The 24,487-nt window shown below is 30.7% G+C and overlaps 1 protein-coding gene across 8 annotated transcripts in view; it reads right to left on the bottom strand.

Annotated features, from left to right (window-relative positions):
* Nucleotides 1–1,235: 1,235 nt before the first annotated feature.
* The window catches only part of LOC143069485 (calcium-independent protein kinase C-like), a 51,999-nt gene continuing 28,747 nt past the window's right edge, over nt 1,236–24,487 (bottom strand). For 2 of the 8 annotated variants that reach the window (XM_076244148.1, XM_076244150.1), the window contains exons 7-16: nt 21,013–21,143; nt 20,416–20,469; nt 15,056–15,137; nt 14,466–14,641; nt 13,515–13,688; nt 13,069–13,223; nt 10,573–10,711; nt 9,495–9,683; nt 8,743–8,892; nt 1,236–7,561 (exon numbers count right to left, since the gene is read on the bottom strand). In XM_076244148.1, coding sequence (XP_076100263.1) covers nt 7,391–7,561; nt 8,743–8,892; nt 9,495–9,683; nt 10,573–10,711; nt 13,069–13,223; nt 13,515–13,688; nt 14,466–14,641; nt 15,056–15,137; nt 20,416–20,469; nt 21,013–21,143 — 1,421 coding nt within the window. In that variant the 3' untranslated portion in view covers nt 1,236–7,390. Of the gene's footprint in view, nt 7,562–8,742; nt 8,893–9,494; nt 9,684–10,572; nt 10,712–13,068; nt 13,224–13,514; nt 13,689–14,465; nt 14,642–15,055; nt 15,138–20,415; nt 20,470–21,012; nt 21,144–21,188; nt 21,317–24,487 lie in introns of all 8 variants that reach the window. The other 6 variants (XR_012976414.1, XR_012976412.1, XR_012976413.1 and 3 more) reach the window with 6 other exon arrangements.

The following is a 24,487-nucleotide window of genomic DNA, read 5'->3' as shown; positions in this document are numbered from 1 at the left end:
CCAATATACGACCCAAAAGTTTTCAATTTTTGCAGTCGTATAAAACGTCAATGAAAATCATTTAACCACAGCGACAAGTGATTAGTAGAATTGATGTTATTCAACAAAATTGTCATTTGAAAAATCGATTACAGATTGTGTTTTGCTGCAATTTATATGTTAACCTACTTCTGTAAGAAAAAAAAATATGTATTTGAACTATTAATTTTCTATTGGACTGACCGTTTCTCAAATAAAGTCCCAACAGGTTAGAGGGAGTGTAGGGTTCACAAACATGTTAACTCTAAAACATTTTATAGGTGACTGTCCTAAGTCAGGAGTCTGTAACTCAGAGGTTGTTTTTGTATATTTTTTCATAAATCAGGCATTTTTGTTTTTTCAATTTACCTTTTGTCATGTCTTGGTCTTTGTAGGAGACAATGTGCTATGGGTTTAGTTCAATGTTAAAAGCTGTACCTTGACCTATAGTTGCTTAAATCTGGTTCATTAGGATTGTGCTGGATAGTTGTAGCATTTACAATCATACCATCTTTTACTTTATATCGAACGACTTATTACATTATTGAATATGAACATACTTTGCACTGACCCGTCAAGAATAAGACAGTTTTCCAATGATTCAACGAGTCTGAGCTTTTAATTTTGCCATTTGACTTCCGACTTTCCGTTTTGAATTTTCCTCAGAGTTCTGTATTTTTGTTATTTTAACTTTTTTTCATACATATCTGCAAGAGTAAAAGTTTTAAAGACAATTCAAACTCATATACATTGTATCAGGTTCTTTTTAAGACACATAGTTTTTGTTTGTGTTATACTAAAGTCCCAGGTAAGAGAATGGGATCCCACTAACATTCTGTATCATGTGTATGTGACCGTCCCAAGTCAGAATCCTGTCATTCAGTGGTTATTGTTTGTTTGTTACATTTTTTTTTAATTCATCATTTTGTGCATAAATTAGCCTTTTAGTGTTCTGTTTGAATTGTTTTACATTTCTAAGTTTTGGGCCTTCTATAGCTGACTACGTGGTATTGGCTTTGATCATTGCTGAAGGCTGTACAGTGACCTATAATTAATTGCTGCCCTGTTTGGTTTTTTATAGAGAGTTGTCTCATTGACAATCTTCTTTAATAAACAAACTAAAATTCATTAAAAAAATTCATATTAAACAATACCCGTTTTAAATCACTATAATTTGTCCCAATAACACTGTTTTTTTATGAATAATCAACTCAATAAGAGATTCAATCTTTAATATAACAAGTCAGGAATTTGTTTTTATCAACTATCATTCATGGATGTACCATCTATATAATGTCTGCTGATTAAAATGATACAGAAAGCTTTAAGTATAAAAGAGACAAAAATATACACTCATACATACTCTGTTAACATGGGAGATTCATAAAGGTGTAAAGGAAAAAAAATCTCCACCAAAATGATTCTATTAGGCCAAATAAAGTCATATTTAGTTTCTCAGTCATGTTTCAAAATTTTTACATTGGACGTTCTTCATACAAAATCTTATATTATGTTCACCTACTTCTTTTTACAAAAGAAAAAGAAGTTTTAAAAATCTATGAAACAGGACTGAAAATCTAAAATAAAAACATTTTTGCCCAATACTAGCTAGACTAACTATACACAGTTGTACAAAATGTTTGTAGTACATGGTAATATTGCACAAGATTGAAGCTGTAAAGATAATGATTTTTTAAATGAAAATTATTTGTAAAATGAACATCATATTAGTAGCAATAGTTTCAGTAATGTTGCTGTAAAAAAAAAAATGCCAAAATTATAAAATCACAGAAAAATGATAGATCATGTCTGTTATTCCATTGATAAATTGGAATAAATCGTCACAACTAAGTCATAATAACAAATGATATTTGTTGTTAGTTTGAATAAGGTTGAAGATTTTATTCATTTTTTTAAAACCTTATTATTGTTATTCATAGCTACTATTTAGGATTCAAAATTAAATATTTCCCAAATTGTTAATTTTACAATATACAATGTTATAATATCTTTAAATTCTTAGCACTTAAATGCATTTGTAAAAATATGTACCTATAAAAAAAATGACTATAGATATCCACAATAATTTGCACAAGCAAAGATGACTAGATCTTCAGAGCCTAGACGGATTCTGCATTATAAATCAGATATTGTAAATCATTTGACATGACAACTGTCCTTCAGACTGTTGTAAACATTTACAAGTTATGAAATATCATCTTGTTTCTTATTTGAGAAACTAACAGTACACAAAATATTCTTAAATCATTTAAAAATATCCAAAAATTGTGTGTTTCTGATTTTGACATCAAACAAGTTTTAAGGAGGTAGACCTAGGTTAAGGGAAATAACTCTTAAAATCATCAGTACGTTTGTGTCAACCATTTTCATTAATATGTTCTAAGCTTCTTGGATACATAGATTATTTTCAATCTGTTTCAGGTAAATGCTTAAAATACATTGACAAAACTTGACTTTTACAAACGCATAATTGATTTAAAGAGTTATACCCCCTTAAATTTGATCAAGACTCTCAATAAATTTTTTAGACTAAAGCAGCTGAATTCAATAATACTTCAAAACCAAAGAATTTTTTCTGCAATTACTAAATTTCAATTTTACAGAGTTATAATTTTTGTGATATATGTTTACAGTCAGCATCTAATAATATTGTGTCAAATGTTCTACTAATTTTATATGATTCTGATTCAGGATAAATCTAAAATGACAATAAAGGAAAAAGTGACAATAAATTAAACCTTTGTGTGTGAACATTTATAATGGAAGCAACAAACTTTTAAGAATAGTTTAAATGACTAGTATCAACCAAATGCTTATACCATCTATAACATGTGAGAACATGGCCAATATGATACAGTTGTTAACTAACAGTACCCTGTTAACACTGCCAATAAGATGTATTTCATACTAAACACTACCTGTGTTAACAGTCAACATGTGCATGTACTTCATACTAAACAGTACCTGTGTTAACAGTCAACATGTGCATGTACTTCATACTAAACAGTACCTGTGTTAACACAGTCAACATGTGCATGTACTTCATACTAAACAGTACCTTGTTAACACAGTCAACATGTGCATGTACTTCCCTTACTGAACATGTCATGCATGTGTTAACACAACTGTGCACGACTTCAATATTTTCTTAACCCTACTCTTCATAAATAAACACCTTTATACCTACTATCAGTTTTGGATAAGTATTAACTCTTTTGTGTATCAACATAAATGTACATATATTGGAATATTAACATAAACAGCAAAATTTTATCCTATTTAAAAGAAAGTAATAAATATTTCCTAGTATAAGTGAACCAATAAATTAAGTGTTGAACAAAAGTACAAATATCTTGGTTTTGATCAATTCTGAACACCAGCCTTTATAAATTTCAACAGCTGTTTCAGGCATGTGTGTACATTTTGAACATGTATATTAAAAAAATTATGTGTGAATTTGTTTAAAAGATTTAGTGTTGACAGTTGTACATGTGTACATTTGATTGAAAAATGTAAGTGTTACACATGTACTGACTAGAAACACATGTATCATTATGTTACATGTACACTTTGTTTTTACAGAATAACAAGTGTTATACATGTATAGATGGTATTATACATTAATTCTTTAAGAAATTTTGACATGCACCTTTTAATAGTAAAGAATGATAAAATGAATGAGTCAGCATCTTACAAAACTTAACTACAGATTCTTACATACAGATGAATTTTCATTCTGGTCACACAAATATCAACCATTTATTAAACACATTTATTCAAACATACATTCCACATTTATTCCATGAATATATTAATAAAACTATGTACAAATCACTATTTAAAAAAAAAGACATATTTTTCCCATTTTTAGAAAATTCTCATTCAGTTATCTCCCTTTGAACAGTTACTTCCCTTAGTACAAATCATACACATTATTACTTAAGCCAATGGAATGAGTTCATGTTTCAATGTTGAAATCAAATAATGCCTCTTTGAAACATAAAATTCTGTGAACAAATACTGACATTTGGAGAAATACAGTGAAGTTTTTTTTCATCAAACTGATAAAGGAAAACTGTTAAACTTTTCAAATATACTAAACAAGTTTTCCTCAAAAATTTACCGTCATAAAAATGAGATTTTGATGATCTTTTACATTAATATCAGAATTGTGACAATGTTTATAATATCATTTCTAATGCTTGACTGTATAAATCTATCCTTAAATGCTATTATTTCAGAATATTTACAGCTAATTTCCTATTTTATGTAAATGAAGATTTGGTTAGCTGGCTTGCTTTGTTTGTATATTGTACAATTGTATTGGGAAAATGTCCAATGGAATTGAAATATGATATATACAGCTTTAACTATGTCATATATATTGTTTGGAGATGTCAATTTTAATTACAAATCTTGAATAAACAATTATACAAACAAAAAAGGCAAGCCAAACAAAGTTTTACTCTACAAGCATTAGGAAATTAGCTGTAATGTGTTTGCCATTTAGATTGCCCTAGTAGTTTAACATGATCAGATCTATATTTCAAGCACCATCACATACATGTGCATCTTAATGTTTCATTTTGAGAGCCAATTAGAAAATGTTGATGTACGATTTTAATCATTTTTCCAGTAATGCTTTGGATTAAGATCAGTTTAACTGGTGAGGTCTGATAAAAATCTGTACAATACGATGGCATGTTACAGTAATCAGAAACAAACACATGCAAGAATTGTAATTAAAAATGTAATAAATTATGATCATTTGTTAAAATACATTCAGTATTATATATGTATCTGTATGAATATATTCGGTACAGCAATATGGGAGCAACAGATCTTTCAAATGGTTATCAAATAATTTGGTAAGATCCAAATAAAAAAACCAAAATGTTTTAAACAGAATATTTTGTTAATCCAAAAAGTAAAATGAAATATTACAGACTTGTGTAGTTTTATTTTGGCCTGCATAAAGATGTATCATTTTGCCATTGGCTTTGATTCACAAACCAGTACAAATTTAATAGTCTTTCCATGGAATGTGCACAACTTCAACTAACTTGGTTCTTAGGAACTGCTGAAATTCCAAGCTAAACATTCGAACTACAAGTATGAATTTTATAAAGTGTTTTCGTACATCTATTCATTATTAAATATTATCATAACAACCATCCAAGTATACAATACAATAGCAAAACTAACAGTCAAAAAACATACAATCGTTTCATTTACTCATTTACTCTGTGAAACAGACTATAAATTTCAGTCAATATTTCATTCAATGATATAGACTATAGAACCATATGAAATAATCTTATAATCATTCAATGATGACTTAAAGCTGATAACAAAATGAGATAAAACTGAGGCATTCAATCACTTAGATAAACACATGAATTCCCAATTCACACCCCCATTCATTGAAAACATCAGATTTTTACAAATACTCTATTAAAATCAACACATCGGTAAACATTTGATCATACATTCAAAGAAACAGACTATAGTCACATGACTTATACCATGAAACTGACTATAGTCACATGGCATGGTCAACCACTGTATATTGCTACATGAAGAATGCTTGTTCCATGAAAGTCTGTTATTACAATTCTTGACCAATCTATGCATATTTCAGAAAACATAAAATTTCATTTTTTACAACTAAGAATAGTTTAATTTAAAGTACAAAAAACAAAACAGTCATGGATCAAAAAATGAATGCACATATTTATCAGATCTGCAAAATATTTTTCCAAATAAATTATAATATTATATTCAAAGATTTAAATGTTATCAATCTGTAGTTTAAGATGTTGAACTTGAAGTGAACACATAATATATTCATTATGACCTATCAACCACATGGGTATACAACTTCATTTGGATCTGTGCCAATTTTGGAATAAAGAAACCGGTAGTTATTGCACATCAATTGCTAAACTGTCATTTACACTTCTGATATCATGACGTAATCTAAAATAAGGGTAAAGACATCTGACGGAATAATAAAAATCTATCTGAACTAAACTGTTGCATCAGCAAAGGCTGAAATCAGTAAAAATTGACCACTTGTATTAAAGAACAAAAGAAAATTAAGTTTCGACCAAGTTGTGGTAATATCTGACATCAACTAAAAAACTGAACTTCAATTCCTTTTCAATATGATTTTAATTATTATCTCACTCAAATAAACCAGGACAGTAATGTGTAAGTTGAGGGAGTCAGTGTTGTACAAATTAGCTAACGTATATAGAAGGATTACAGTGGTAAAAAACAATAGTAAATATAACATCAAGTTTACAAGAAATCAATTTATTTGTACACTTATCACTAATTTTTCAAGTGTGATATTAGGTCACAGTGACCTAAAACATAGATGTGTTGTACAATATCAATACTTGGATACTGAAAAATACCAATGAAAAAATACAAGTTTTTTTGAAATTAGACCTTAATGCAAAACCAGTTGCTAGGGCAAAAAAAGTTGAAGTTGAACCAAACAGTGAAGAATTGTAATGAATTGAAAAATACAAATTCACCACACAGATTAACTCAAACTATACAATATGATGACCAGAGTTATATCATCAAGTTTGTTTCTTTCAAATACATCAAGCTTTTATTTCAAAATTCATCACATTAAACGTGATTGCAACCTAATTAGGTCCGTTGTCTGTTTCATATAAAGATTTGTTTCTTTATGCCAAGTAATGCTATTAGATCACTTGCACCTGTTGTCCAGGTAAGCAAGAAACTTTAATGGCTGAATCTGTATACCCTGCTGTAAGATAAGTCACATGATTTTAGGAGTCTGTAACATTGTCGTAATTTAATAAATAAATTAAAAATTTTAATTACAATCATTTAACTGTCAATGAGAATAGCCATAAAAATTGTTCAATATCAATTAAAGAAACGGCTTCTAATATGCATAAAAACAATAAATCATAAAAAACAAGAATTATAAAAATGACATGTACTGCTCACCTCTTGATTCGAATAAATATATATTAAAGTGTAAGTGATTAGGAATTTCTAATTTATTATATTTTTGTTTATGAGAATCACATGTCTATCAATTCAAAAACAATAAAGACAAAAATGTAATATAAATAATTTTAAAACTGTGATCTGATTTGATTGATTGATTATTGTTTCTTTAATGTCTAAAGTCAAATATTTCATTCATATGCAGGACGAATCCATTAGGATTGAATTTTTTTTAAAAGAGATGCTGCAGACAGTTGACGGATGCTGAAGTGATGTCATAAAATAGGACAACTACAATGAATAATGACTAGATGCAGAAAGACGTGGACTTGGCAATTTATTGTTTCCTCCTGTGTTAATGGATATCAGAGGCCTGTAATGTCTTTCCATAGTCTGGATTAATGAAAGAAAATCCACTAAATTCTTCCTGATTAATCGCCTTGACAACGGAGGGATCAACAGGGGTCAACGTTGGTTCTTCTGAAGTAAAGTCTTTGTCAAAATTGTTGGCATCAGTTTTAGATTTCTGAAAATTAAAAGAATATGACAATATGTTAAAATCAAACTTTACTCAGTTTTTCACTTTAATGCAACACATATTAATCTTTGTAGTCTAAAATAATTCAAACCTCATGACAATCAAATAATTTCTCCCAATCAACTCCCATTATCAAGTGCTATGATTGGAAGCCTATCTATTGTGATATCTTCTTCTTATTTGGATTACCTTTCTATGGAAAGGGCAGGGTTCATGTGGCTTAGTCTTTAATTTCTATGTTGTGTGTTGAAAACTTTTGTCTGTCTTCTGAGTTTTTTTTCTATGTTTTTATTTTCAATGGCATCATCCAGATTGTACTTTTATGAGTTTGAATTTCCCTTTGGCTCTCTTTTACTGCAGAAACATAAAATTTGATGGAGTAACAATTTTGATAGTTCTGATTTTATAATTATAGAATAACTAATGGAGGAATTCAAATAGAAAAAATCATTTAACGAGTGACTGAACAACACATTAATTCACGAATGCGCACAGCACATGAGTTGACTATCAGTGTTGTTCGGTCACGAGTTGAATATTTTTCGATATTTGAACTCTTTGATTAGTTACTGTAAACCAACATATATTCGCGAGTGATTTATTTTTCGCGACTTTTAGAAAATAACGTGAATATAAATCGTCGCGAATATGTAAAAATTTGATCTTTCCTTATTAAAATGCATCAAGTAAATTAGAAAATCGCGAAATTAAATATCCGCGAAGTGGTCTAGAAAGAGTAAAACGCGAAATAAAGTATCCGCAAAAATAAATTGGTTTACAGTATTCATTTTATTACATTGGCAAATGGCTTTTTTTACACAAAATTAAAGTAGAAAATGTAAGGAACTATAACTTTTTCTACACATTCACAATATGTTTTGATCCGATGTCATCGATGTCTTGACAACTATTGTTGTATGACGTCAAAGGAGTGAAAAAATAACCACCTTTATTTCACATGTGAAATTATACGTTGTTATTTCACTGGGAAATCAATGTAATTCATTGCAACCAATGTAATGATTGATTTTATTGAGTTTACCATCAGTGGTTTCAAAGAGATAGTAATCCTTTTGGTAGTATTTTTTTTTTTTTGGTGGATCAAATTCATCAGAAAAATAAGCATTCAAAATCTAATGACATTATGTACTTTTGCCAAATAAACTTACAATTTTTGGTTTGAATGGAGGTTTAACTTTTCTTTGTTCTAGAGCCTCCCAGTCAATCTTCTCATGGAAGAATGGATGAACTAAGATTGCTTTTTCTCCTCCTTGCTGTTTCACACAGCCTAATCGTTTTGTTGGATTTTTCGTCATGAACTGCAACAGAAAATACTCATTGTAAAAATAACAAAAAAAAAATCGTAATGCTGTAACGTGGATAATTTGGTTCAGATGTAAATAACATGTTTATGAGATATTTTAAATATGCCCTGCTTTGCACTTGTCTGGCAAGCAGGGTTAGATTTTCATTTATGGAGGAAGCTGGAGAGAAATACTAACATTCATGTTATGTAACGCCCATTATCACTTTTTTATCAAAGTTTTCCTATAATCGATGTTATCCTGCTACTGAATGATACAGGTTTTTCTCAGATGAGTTGAGTATGATGAATACAGGTTATCTAAGGTTTATCAAACAGGCTAATGTTTCTCTGCTACCTCCTCTCTCAGGCCTTTTGATGTGATTGTAGCTGTAAAACAACCTATTGTTTGAAATAACATTGATAATCTATTATTACTTTTATCCCTGGCTTATTACATTTCTCCTATTTTAACTGGCTAACGCATATACCCGCACATGCTAACCCATATACCTAGTGGTTGCTACCCATTACCACCAGGGAACTTCATGCATGTTTTCCTTAGTGCCATGATTGTTTCCCGTGAAAAATGTTAATATAACACCTAATAATACCTACCCCTTTTAAAATTGCAACAGCTTCTCTACTAAGCCATACTGGATATAATACATCATCGTGTAATATAGATTCAAATAAATCTTCTTCATTGTCAGCTTCAAAAGGAGGCTGTCCCGCCATCATTTCATACATTAATACACCTAACGCCCACCAGTCTACTGACGCATCATATTCTAATTCTTGTAAAATCTACAAAAAATGTGCATCAATGGAATTGCTGAAAATACTTTTTGCAAATATTCAATTTTATTTGGTATCTTTTATGAATAATGAAATATCTGTACATATGTAATTTTCATGTTATTTTTAATATAAGGATGTTATGCTATATTATAATTGAATAGGTGTGCTCAGTTAAAGTGTTCCGAACAGGTTCCATCTGTTTCAATTTCAGGGTTTAAAGAAACAGAATTGCAGGGTCTTTTCTTTTTTCAGACACAAATTTTCATTTGTAATTTTTGGGGGTAGATTCTGCATACAAATCTATTTGAAATTTGTGCTATATAACCTATGGTACCTCAATATTTCTAAGAAAAGTTGGTACCCCAGGAATTGAAAAACGTTTAATATACAGTGTATAATAATTTCCATTTAACAGAATAATGATGAAGATGGTAATTGGTTTTTATCGTCCAGTGACAAATATAACATCTACAGCAGAATGAGAAGAGGTTAATGTGATGGGTCTTGCTTAAAATAGAACAAAGTGTTGAACCTAACCATTTATAACCATGAAGTCCACTATAGCTGGAACCCCAGGGATAAAAATGAATCTGGTTTATGATTCTTTGAGGTTTAGTGGTATGATGGTGTTTGCACAGTATAGAATTGGCTTCATTTTTTGCATTTTTTGCATCTTTCAATTCCATCATATTTTTCTACATACTGCATCAAAACTAACCAAGTATTTAAAAATATATTTAAAGCGGTTCATAGCTTGTTGTTAAGTGTAAGCCACGGCCCTATGTTGAAGGCTATACTTTGACCTTTAATTGTTTACTTTTTACAAATTGTGACCTATCTCATTGGCACTCATACCACATCTTCTTATTTATATATGCAAGACCAGTCAACTCACTTCAGGTGCTATATAATCCGGTGTACCACAGAACGTCTGCGTTAATTTACTTTCATGCATGCCTTCTTTACACATTCCAAAATCTGCTATCTTACAATGACCCTCAGCATCTAGTAGAATATTATCTAATTTTAAATCTCTGAAAAAAAGTCACAATACAATATTGAAATATAATATCAAAGAATTGTTTGTTCCACTAATACATTCTATAAATGCACATCCAGTAATTTCTTTTATATCATAGGATCCTCTCCAAATTCTATAACATCAATACATTTTTCTGTAAATGAACCAAGTCATACATTTGGGTGTTCAGGCTCACTGATGCGTCTTTTTGTAGACAAAATGCACATCTGGCGTATAATATTCTATTTCTGGTATCTTACAACCACTGGGTCCCTGCAAATAGTGGTGGAAATTTCCTCCCCGAAGATATCACAAGTCCAATAGTCGGCACTTTTTTGCTGACATGCATTTTAATCAATATGGTCAAAATTACTGATTTCAAAATACTTTGAATATTGTACCAGTGGCATGGCTAGGTACACCCGAACCTCATTGAGGGGTCTGAAGGCACAAGCCGGTCCAGGCCGAAGAACCTGCTGGTAGTGGATTAGCGGGGGAGAAGAATCCGGAAGTTTAAAAGTTATCGAGAATGACATACCATTTCTGTCATTGAAAAATCATCAATAACAATGTTCTCTAGATTCAAAATGGTTTATTTTTATGTTTAATTCTGTTGTGTTTATTTAGAATGTAATGACGGTCATTGGCTTAATTTAGAGTAAGCGTCTCAACCAGTTACTTTAAAATATGATTAACAAAAACACATTTTTATTTGCGAATTTTTTACATTAACATGAAATCATCAATTTTCTGAATTGTTCAGGTGCAATATTAAAATCTGAAAAGGGTTCTCTATGGAACACTGGTTCTCACCTTGAATTTCTCCCCGCGAAAAGTATATGCATTTATTAGTCCATTACAGGATTTAAACAAATCAAATATTTTCATTAGTTATTTTTTTCTTGGGCTGGAATTTTTGAACCATTTCATGACAAAATATGGAGGTTTATAAACTTATCATGTAAATTAACCAGGTGCTAGGTTTGAAATTGTGTACTTGCGCCAGACGAACGTTTCGTCTACAAAAGTCACATCAATGTCGATCTAAACAAACGTGACAAACCTTTTAATTTGTTTTATATTTTTACGGTTTCCATGGCAACGGCAGCTATTTCTAAAAATTTCAAAGTCAAACTACCGCTGCATATTGTGCTCCCCATAACAATATACCATCATATAATATTTAATGTCTGTAGAATTAATTTAACACTTATGTTCTGCTATTTTACGAAGATTTGACAAAGTTATTGATATCTTAAAAACTTTAACCACATAATGAACCTAAATGTAGAGTACATAGTTTTAATATTGGCACTGCCGACGAAATTTAGGATCGCTTTACCAACAAAAATTGCAAACCACATATCAAATCTTAGCACATAATGAATTTCTTTAAAAAAAAAGAAGGAAAGTGAGTACTAAAGAATTTACGGCAGATTGAGACTTTTACAGAAAATGAACAAATATATAATTTAAGTCACTGTTTTTTGCAATTACAAGCCATTGAAGAAAGACTAAGAAGGTTGATGTACTGTTACCAATTCATCTATTTTTATTTAGATGATTTTTTTTTTACCAAATTCAAGTGTACGCCCGGGCGTTTTGACGTAAACGTAGCTACGGGCATGTGTACTCCAGGAATAGATTACTAAATACTTTGGATATTGTACTCCAGGAATAGATTACTAAATACTTTGGATATTGTACTCCAGGAATAGATTACTAAATACTTTGGATATTGTACTCCAGGAATAGATTACTAAATACTTTGGATATTGTACTCCAGGAATAGATTACTAAATACTTTTGATATTGTACTCCAGGAATAGATTACTAAATACTTTGGATATTGTACTCTAGGAATAGATTACTGTAACGGTGTTTGAAAACAACTTTCAGAATTTCAGTCTCTCAGTGCTCTTCAACTTCCCAATTTATTTGGTTTTAAAAAAATACTTATATTCTATATAGCTTCTCTTATAGTTTTGTGTTGACTCTTGTCTGGCGTATATAATTCTAATCTATGTATCATTGTTAAGGTTTTGGTATAGATTTTCCTATTTTTCCAATCTTTTTTTGTTCAATGCTTATAGCTGTTTGTAACTGTTTTAATGTGCAAATTTACTTAACTTTAGGATAGTTTCACAACATACATGTACTTTTACTGTAGAATATATAATAGGAGTGCTGTGAAAGTGACCTACAAGCCATTCAACTTTATGTATTTTGCCTTTTATGTAAATGATTGGAGTCGGACACAATCTTATTGATGATTGACTGGAACGATCTTTCTATCCACATACATACAAAGGAAACTCAACTGATGAGTGCCTTTTTCATCAATGATAATTATGTAATAATGTTTCTAACCTGTATATAATACCATTTCGATGAAGGAACATTAGTGCTTGCGTTACTTCTGCTGCGTAAAATCTGGCCCTAGGTTCATCAAATTTGCGTGATCTTTGTATTTGAAACATCAAATCACCACCATTTACATATTCCATCACAAAAAACAAACGATCCTGAAAAAGAGGTCAAAAATATCTAAATAACAATTCTTCAATAAATCAATGCTCCACTTCAACATCTTTGCAATTTCATGATCTATGAATTTTAAACAAAATAAATAAAACCAAACATTAAACAATCTTTTATGATAAGACATACGACTTGTACAAAGTTTCAAACTGCTGTTTTTTGCATGTACAACTTTTATTCATGAAAGCCTTTGAGACAGAAGGCAGAGTTACTAGACCTGCTTTCACTATTGCAACATAGCTAAAAAAAATTCTAGCAAATATTTGTAAACTGACCCTAGTTTGGAAGCATGAATGAAGTGCCGTAAGAAAAGGATGTTTCGCCGATAAAGCTAGAATGCGTTTTTCTGTCATTGTACACTCGACATCATCATCCTGTATTATAACGTCTTTCTTTAAAACTTTTACTGCATAAACTTCTTCTGTACCTCGCTTCTCTGCCAACATCACCTGAAAACAGAATAAATCGTTAGACACAGTGATGAAGCAAGCAATCCTTAGTGGCTTCTCTGCCAACATCACCTGAAAACAGAACAAATCATAAGAAACAATGATGAAGCAAGCAATCCTTAGTGGCTTCTCTGCCAACATCACCTGAAAATAGAACAAATCATAAGAAACAGTGATGAAGCAAGCAATCCTTAGTGATGTGGAAGATTTACTGATTGCTGTTTGATTTACACCCAGTGGCAAATATCTGATGCAAGTTCAAGATAAACTATATAAAGGACATGACCGTATCAAATTAACAGATAGAACAGCCAACATTTCACACCAGATTGTATAAACGGACAATTGTTAAGGTGTCATTTAGTTGAACTTTACTTGATTTAAAACACAGATCTTTCATTGATTTATGCCACAACATGTGGGATACCTCAATGAAGGTTGTTCTTTTAGAAACTTCAACTTTTAAGGCACTGATTTTTCATTTACATTTTCCCTACATATACAATTATTAGACAAATCAACGGCTTCAAATTTAATGTTAATACTACTGGTTTATTTCAATTTCACCTCTATATAAATTGCACTGAGTTCTTTTTTATTGAATTTTAAACGTAGCTAGCACACTTTCAACACATAAGCAGGTGAGACAACCAGTTCACATTGGCCAGTTACTAGAAAAAGTACTTTGTCTCTTTTTGTATTGACCACTTTGTTTTTTTGGTAGCTAAATCCATGACCTTCCTAATATGTCACATGTTCTTATATCATTGTACTTACCTTACCAAAGCTTCCTTTTCCTAAAACTTTGATAAATACAAAATCTGACAAAGAATATTTATCTGATTTCCATCTACGGTCATGTGAAGGACTGTGAGGTCGCCCTGACAGGTAATCGTCAGGACATGAGACAAGAAGATTTTTGTTATCCCCGTAACCACCTATGAATGTATCATCTGAAAATAAATTAACTAATGTATTAAGATTTTGTTCAAAATACAATAAATCAAGGTTTGTCCATTTTTACAGGATTAAAAGAAAATTCCCCTTTGTCATTGAGAAGGCAGGTGAAATAAGATTTGTTCTGACATTTATCACATATTCCAATTAACAACATCTCAATAGAATTTACAACTTTAAACTGATAATTTTCTCTCCTTTTTTTAAACTAAGATTAAATTTTCTTGGATAATCAAAGGTTAAATAATTTAATTTTGCTTTTGTTCATGTGCTGCATTTCATATTGCATTCAGCTTGTCCCTTATTCATACGTGAAAATTCGATTTTTTTCAAAATAACTTGTATTGTCAGGTTGCTGTCTTACTGAGGTCTTTTTAACCTCAAACTCCCTTTGTTAACTTGACACTTACCATTTTCGCCCGGTAACACTGATAAAGGTGACGATGATCTATTGTCTGGTAACGATTTACTTGGGGAATCACTGTACGAGTGCTAAAAATAGAAATTTGGGAAAATAAGGCTATGATGCAACACCATGCAGTTTACAATTGGAATTACAGTCCAAAGGTATAAAAGGAAATGAAGGGAAACATACAACTCTGGTGGAGCTCTGGTAGATGAGAGAGAAATGCAGTTTCCAGTACATATGGGCCTCAGGGAAGATCAGCTTTATAGCTAACTGTGTAACCCTCTTTAAATAAAGAATTATTATTATTATTATTATTATCATTATTATCATATCAATTAACCTTGTAAAATTAACATGTTTTACTTACAATTCCAATAAAACCAATTATATTTAATGTCAGATATACACCAGTATCTCCACTCCTTTTTGAGGAGCAGAATAACAAATATCCTATACAATAAATCATATTTATGATATAGAATTTAAAATATGCTTCCTTATTCATATATATTTACATATGGAACTATTGTTTTAATTTCTCTCAGCTTTATGTTAATTGCCAGAAAAAATTGTAATAACAGCCAATAAACAGTCAGAGCTCAGACATAAACAAGTCAATTTCTGTTTTTGACTTAAAGAAGTCAAAACATGTATTTATTATAAAAAAGTGTTTTCAATTTTAGACTTATCTAAGTCACAAAATGACAGACTTGTTTAGGTCTATTTATGTTGATGAAAAAACTTGACTTGACTTGGTGGCCAAAGTACACCACCTATGACAGCAAAAACCTGTCTGAGTGTTCACAAGGACTTGAGCTATTTTAGATGCATGACCTTTTTGTAAATATGCATGGGTTTTGAAGTTAACCAATTTTGGTAACTTATCGACTTGTAGGAGTAGATATTTTTGCAACTTTTTGATTCTGGTCAATCATTTCTTGCTTAACAATATTTGACTTATTATTAAAGTCGTATTTTGTCTTGCATTAAAGGGAGACAAATCCTTAAACTTACAAATTTAGACCTCTATGAGTCAAAAGCAGATTCAGACTTATTTATGTCTGAGCTCTGACTGATAAACATGATAAACATAATGATAAACAACAATAATGCTATATTTACAATTTTTATATTTTTTTGTAAATCTTGTTACAGTTGCATTCTTTTAAAACATAATGTATTAAAAGAAATTAAAATGAAGATAAATGCTATATCATATATCTGATTTGAAAATATTTAATTTCTATGGTTTCAAAGTCATCAAATGAAAATACACCATAATTTACTAAATAAACAACATGTAAACTATAAACAGTAAAGAAAACAATGTATTCATATTTAATTCTATATTTATGAACTTTAAATACATTTCAAGTTCCTGTGAACTCAGAAATTAAAACTTGCATTTATTATTATGGCAAAACATCAACTCTGGCAAAAAGGCAAAATCTAATTAATGCGATAGCTAATTTTATGAATTAAAATCACTCATGAAATTATTTTTTTTTATTGTACAACTTCTTCTGTTGCACTGCATAATAAAACACAATAATCAATGTCTTTACATAATCTATCAGTGATAAACCCAAGTTCAGTTTCTGGAACAAACACACACAAACACACACACACAAATTATGTTATCCCTTTGTTCCAATAAAACTCTTAACAAATGTATGTGATGTCTTTTTTAATACCAAACCAGCATTTTGTCAAAAGCTTGCAGTAAAATACAAAGTAAATTCACAGCACTTGCAAAAAGAATAAGCTCAGTATAAAGAGAGTATGTATGTTAAACAGCTGTTTTACTGATAAGAGTTGAATCTGAAGTAACAGCAATGAAAACCTGTTAGTTTCCAGAACCATAGTTTGTAATGAAGCAAGTTTATTTGCAAGAATCTGGTACACAGTGAAACAAATGCATAGATGTCATGTTTAGAGACCCTTATAATGTGGGATTAGTCAAAATTGGTTCAATTTGCAAACTTATTATTTAAATTTTATCAAAATATAATGTATATTGGTGTGTATCATTTATTGTAAATCTTGCATATAGATATAAAACAAGAGTGCACACTCCGAAATGTTTCGCCTTCTATACTAAACATTGATATTATGTTGATAGTCCTAAGTATGAAGCTAAGCTTTATTACAACTGTCACATAAACTTAACATTAACCAAGATAACTAAACAAAGACCAATGAACCTTGAAAATGAGGTCAAGGTCAGACGAACCATGCCAGGCAGACATGTACAGCTAACAATGCTTCTATACAACATATATAGTTGACCCATTACTTACAGTTTAAGAAAAATAGACCAAAACACAAAAACTTAACACTGTGCAATGAACTGTGAAAATGAGGTCACGGTCAAATAAAACATGAGCGACTGACATAAAGATCATAAAATATTTCCATACACCAAATATAGTTGACCTATGGCATATAGTATTAGATAAAAAGACCAAAACTCAAAAACTTAACTTTGACCACTGAACCATGAAAATGAGGTCAAGGTCACATGACATCTGCCCGCTAGACATGTACACCTTACAATCCTTCCATACAACAAATATAGTAGACCTATTGCATATAGTATGAGAAAAACAGACCAAAACACAAAAATTTAACTATAACCACTGATCCATGAAAATGAGGTCAAGGTCAGATGACACCTGCCAGTTGGACATGTACACCTTACAGTCCTTCCAGGCCAGAATAAAAAGATTGTATGTTTGCCCAAACGCGACCGACCCAAAATAAACCCGCCGACTCAAATTCTTTTTTGACGTTTTTTTGAAGAAATTTTTTTTTTCGGATTTTTTTTGGGTCCGCTCCGTTATCGTACAAAACTTAATGTTTGTTGTCTTTGCGTTTGAAAGTAACTGTGAATAAGATTAAAAGAAAGCGTATAAGAGACGCAGTTAATCGATATTCGGTGTTCTCTGTTTTTATCTTTTGATTTAACGAACGTAAAGAATTAAAACATGTGAAGTGGCACAGTTTTTTTACGCTGTAGTTGTCTGTACTACCAAACCCTTACCTATATGCTCAATGTTAATTTCATCGTGTTATCAAATATCTGATAAGAATATTCAGGTAGATTTGTTCAAAACCATGTGCAATCGAATATTTTCAATGTTATTCTGACAGGAAATGGATCTGGAAGTTGCGAATTTACTATCTTGCAAGAAGATTTTGTTTTTACTGAATAAAAAGGAATTATTGCTTGATAAATTGTTGTGTTTAATTATAATCTTCCTTTATCATGTAAATTAGATGCCCTTTTATTCAAATAGTTCAAATTTACAAGTCTCATTAGACAAGATCGGTACGTTGCTGTTTGGGAGAATTTGATAAAACTATAATTGCTCACAGAATCAGAAATATAATCTTAACTGAATGTAACTCCTTCTGAATAATTTATTGCAATATAAATATAAATCCCTTTTGACAAGAGAAATCTGACTTTTGTCAGAAATATTTTTTTCACATGTGCAAAAGTAAAAACATGTTATAGACGCCATACTGGATTTTTATACAAATTTGTGAGGAAGCCTCTAGAACCATGACCTAAAAATAAATAGTCTTCAGAAAACGTTAATTTTATGCAATTATATTTTATCAATAATGATTATTTTCAAAAATTAAACTTGATTATTTAATGAAATAAAATCATAACAAATACGTTTTTAGTTTGGAGATTCTACAGAAGATGATTTGATCTATTTATAGCCAAATTAGTTTACCTGTGTGATAATGTAAAATGTAATTTTTTTTTCAAAACATAAAAAAGACACAAACTAAGGATGGTAGATAATAACTCATATAAATATTTTAGGACATTTAATCTATTTAATTTTTAATAGAAATAGGATTTAAAAACTGCAAACAAATTTAATCATTACATAACATGCATAATCAGCTGATATTTATTTTACACAAACATCATGTTGATGGAACTGTTGAAAATCACTTCATAAATCCACCAGCCCTTTCACACAGTTAGCAATTGTCAGGGTTATAAACATCTCAGGATACAAATCATATAGTAGACTAATTTATTTATAGAGGTTTTAAATTCATGGCTTTTGGTTGTCTCTACAAACGTTTGACGGAAAAAAAAAGATATACTGTTTTAAGATCTTTTAATATTTTCATGCAAATTCTGATGAAAAATAATAAAAAAAAAAAATAAAAAAAAGAATTTGCCTACCTACCTACCCACACTCACTCAGTCATCATGGGTCGGGTTTGGGCAAACTGAAATATTTTTAATTGTGGCCCCATACACCAAATATACTAACCCTCTTGCTTATAGTATCTGAGATACGGACTTGACCACCAAAACTTAACCTTGTTCACTGATCCATGAAATGAGGTCGAGGTCAAGTGAAAACTGTCTGACAAACATGAGAACCTTGCAAGGTACGCACATATCAAATATAGTTATCCTATTACTTATAATAAGAGAGAATTCAACATTACAAAAAAATTGAACTTTTTTTTGAAGTGGTCACTGAACCATGAAAATGAGGTCAAAGACATTGGACCTGTGACTGACGGAAACTTCGTAACATGAAGCATCCAGGTCTTCCACCTTCTAAAATATAAAGCTTTTAAGAAGTGAGCTAACGCCGCCGCCGGATCACTATCCCTATGTCAAGCTTTCTGCAACAAATGTTGCAGGCTCGACAACAAGCACTTTGAATGGTGGAATTCAGTGCAATGCTTAATATTTGATTTGTTATAACATGTCCTTGGTTGTATATCCAATCTTCCCTACATAAATGGAGAACGCATTCATGGGAGACAGATGATGATGCCCCTGCTTGCATATAATATGATTAAGGGGCAGAACTTGATAACAGTAACATTGACCTCACCGAAATTATAACTTGACCTATGTTTTGTGGTAATACATATTATGTATCAGTTTCATACCATTTGGTTAAGGCAACTTAAAGTAAGAGACCAGAAACCAAATTTGGGACATACAGACATACAGACTGTCAAGGGTAACACTTAATGTACGCTCCTCATACAGTGATTGAATAAGAATATTTTGCCCAACATCTTCCTGTTCTCAGGTTTGTAAAGTCACCACCTATGATCATGCAAAACACACAGCACCCCATTTCAGCAATAATTGTCCCTCTCCCTTTAGCAGGTTTTGGGATGTAAACCCTATTTTCTTGTAAAAATGTTTACAAATGACCAAAACCTTAATGCTTTAAGAAAATCTAAGCGCCAATTTCAGTTGCTTCAAAACAATTGTTGATCTCAATCCATGGTAAATTTAGCTATTTTAAGAAAAGCTGAAAGCTATTTTTAGCAAAGATAATATGAGTTAGAATTTACCTTTACTGCCATACTTGAGGTGAGTTCTTTTACTGTTTTTAATATAACCTGGTTCTATATAAATATTCATCTTATTTAAAGCCTTGTTTTGTAAACTTGTTTTTTTCCCACTTAACAGTCAATTATGAAATTGTAAAACTCTGACCTGAAATTGACCAAGGACAGGCAAGTAACCATTATCCTTAGCTTACAAAAAAGATAAATGTTGTGTTTCTATCTCTTTTACATTAACCAAATAAAACCCCTTTCTTTTTTCTTATCATATTTCTTTGCTCAGAGTAAAGCAAGGTATCTATTCATTAATTAACATTTTCAAAATAAACAAATAAAAGAAAATAATTGATACTTTTACAACATTTGCTATCCATCACTGAACACACGATATTAAAATTAAATGTATATACATAAAACAAGTGTACAATTACCAAAAAAATAAAAAAAAACATTAAAATGTGAGGATTACAAAAATATGTAAAGAAAATAAAAAGAAGACTGAAGTGTAATTAGGAAAAGACAGAATAGATTGGAAATTACATGACATTAAATACACTGGAGAAAAAGAACCAAAAAGTGTTTTAGAACAACACACAAACTAACCTTTTTCTTAGTGCCATGTTTATCAGTAGTAATGCCTAGCTCGGACAATATCTCTGCCATTTCTCGTGTATTTATACCACAATTGTTTGCTACATTCTTTTGACATCGTTTGTGAACATTAATTTTACATACTGAAAAAAGAAACCAATATCCATGAGTAATAAAATAACACTAACCTTTTTCCGAGAATTAATGTCACTTATAATGCCGAGGTCCTTTAAACGTACAGACATTTCTCGTGTATTAATACCACATGTGTTAGCTATATTCTTTTTACATCGCTTGTGACAATTAACTTTACATACTGAAAAATAAGAACACAAAAAATTAAATTTTGCAAAGATGAAGAACCAACTAATTACAGTTCATCATAATCAGTATTTGTTTTAAGCAGTAGCAGAACCATTAGGGTCAGGGACAATGGAGATATAAATGACCCAATTTTCAAAACATAAGGCATCTGTATATAAACAATACAAGGTATAAAGCATCAAAGAGCTAATGCTATCACATAATGTGTAAAATATTCTCTTAGAGTTCCATATTTGCAAGAGCAAAACAGCAATATGTGTGCAGTCTTTCTGTCAATGATCAGGGATCTGGGTTGAAAACAGTGAGATGAGTTGATTTAACAACATACATGACATAGGTCCAGTCTTTTGCTAAATATTTCAAGTCTGGATATATGGATACATTATCAAAATTCCTTCAACCAAGTCATGGTAGCAGGTGCAAAACTTTAGTATGTGAAGAATCTTTGGTTATGAAATTAAAGAGATACAGACAGACAGCTGTAGTTGGAGACGGTAACACAAATTGCTCCAGACTTTTGTACTTTTGCTAAATTTCAAGAGTAAAATCAGCCAAAATTCAAAGATATCAGATGCACAACGTTAACATAGGAGCATTCTGTCTGTGCAGTTACAGGGATCTAAGAAGAAAGCTAAAGAAACATGTATTTGACCAAATAGGTTCTCAGTTTCCCAAGCATGACATCTGAAACTCTCCCAACATTGACAAGCTAGAAGCTGGGTTTGCACTTTGTGCTACACTGCAAAATAACATGACGACTGAATGACACATTACCTCAATTTAAAATACATCACTTCAGCATTGGTTTTCTATTAAGTAAATTTTGAAACCACAAGTGCCTACGATTCATCAAATTTTAAAGTAAAAAAACGTATCAATGAATTAAGAACATGTACTTTAACACAATCTGCAATATAAAAATGAATTAAATTTAAAAAAATGCTAAAATACAAAAACTAAATTTTTAGCAGACTAAAACGAATTAAACTTTAATCAAAATTAAAATCAAATTATTCATCCTAGTTGCATTGAGCTATGAATAATAACCACATCTTTCAAATCAGATTATGCTATCCATTAAGATTGATTTAACCTATATTTCATTGATTTGTCACAGTCACCGACATCTGTCACAATACTAGGGGACATCTCAAAACAATAACTGATATATAGGTCTGCTATATATAGTGCTAGGGGCATTCTCAAAACATATAAGGTCAGCTTGATGATCAGTGCTATGGGATAGTCTCAAAACAGAAAAGGATATGATGGTCAGCTAATGGTGGACAATGTCACATCCTAACAGGATATGTAGGTCAGCTAAAAATGGACATTCTCAAAACCTAATAAGATACATTAGTCAGCTAAAAAGGGATATTCACAAAACGTCAAAAAGTCTTAGATTGAGGGATTTTCTAAAAACTTTTGAACAAATTTCTATCAGCATAAATGAAACATGCCAGTTAAGTGTAACTGTAAGTTCATCCATTTTTTTTTTGTTTCAACTTAGTCATAAACTTTCCAAGGTCAGTTCCAGTTTTATTTAATTGTGCTGCAAGTTATATAAAACTTATAAAGATACAGCATTCAGTACATAACTTGACTGAGCTTTCCAAGATGTTAACTTCTACATCAGTTGGTTTCTTGTGGAGAGTGGTCTCATTGGCAATCATACCACACTTATTTTTATATTTCTAATGTAGATAAGCTGACTTAATGCTGAGGACATTCTAAATTAATCAAAATATCTATAAGAATGTGCTAGATAAGTTTAAGTACATCTTTTTTAAATTAGGTTATAAAATTCAATAATTAACCTCAATATTTAATTTCTAGTTTAATTCAATAGTCTGCAAGTCATATCAAAATGACCTAGTATTCATTACATGACCTTAGCTTTCTCTATTGTTCAATAAATGAATTGTGAATGTCAATGGTTCACCAATGGTTATTCTAATTTTTTGAAGGTGACATTACTATGTGACATAGTTCAATATTATCACAAGCACCTGCAAGCCTTCCCACACACCATCGTATTTCAAATCTATTAACAATTACTATATCAAATATCTAATTAACAAAATACCAAAGAGTAAAACAATATGTCTGGTATACAATGGATGAATAAGCAATAATTTATAGTCCTGATATGTATCCGATATAATAAAGGCTTTTCTAATTGACCTGAAGGTCATATGGGACAATCTGGTTACCAGTATATTATAAAGGCTTTTCAAGTGAGCTGAAGGTCACATGGGAAAAACTGGTTACCATTATCTTGTAAATGACAATAGTTTCTAGTTTCTACAACAAAATTACGGAGTTTAATAGGATTTTTTAACTGATCAACCATCCATGACCCCCTTTATAGTATTGTAATGCAAATCTATAGAAAAGATTGAACCTTGACCTTAATGATGTTTACATAAAGCTAAAAACAATCGATCAGCTGGTTTATAGTTTCTGAGAAATATGTTACATCTTTTTAAAGGACGGAGGGACTGCTCTAGCTATCTGGTTTATAGGACGGAGGGACTGCTCTAGCTACTGTGGATTCATTTATTTTCGTGGGTACCAATTTTCGTGGTTTGAGGAAAACTTGCTTATTCGTGGATGTTTAATTTCGTGGTTTTGACAAAGTATACATATATTCCTTTAGAAAATTTGCAATTCGTTGAATATTTAAATTCGTGGTTTTCCGGTACCCACTAAATCCACGAAAATTGGTATCCGACGAATAATAATGAATCCACAGTATCTGGTTTGTAGTTGCAACATCTTTTTATGGAGGGACTGAAACACAGCTAAACCTTGAAGTGGATTATAACAATAACTATATATCATTGCTTCACTATAAAGCAGGGAAATATCTGAATTATGTAATATCAGGATCAGACAAGCAAACAATCAGAATATAATCATTTTCTTCTTAAAATAGGAAATAATTAAGGAAGTAACTTGTAAGGAGATTTATCCTTAATTCTTCCTTCATCGTAAAAATTAGTTTCTTTATATTCATCTTACATAATTTTCCCTTATTTGTTTTTTAACCTTACAACTGAAGTCATATTGTTCCAGCTGTTTTACTGTAAACCAGGAAATAGGAAATGATTTAGTAAAGTACATGTATGTACATGTATATAATAAAAGTTTTATGCATTGT

Source organism: Mytilus galloprovincialis, chromosome 3 (assembly GCF_965363235.1).
Source record: "Mytilus galloprovincialis chromosome 3, xbMytGall1.hap1.1, whole genome shotgun sequence".
NCBI lineage: Eukaryota > Metazoa > Mollusca > Bivalvia > Mytilida > Mytilidae > Mytilus > Mytilus galloprovincialis.
The sequence above is the reverse complement of the archived record's forward strand: the minus strand, read 5'-3'. Positions and strand labels throughout refer to the sequence as shown.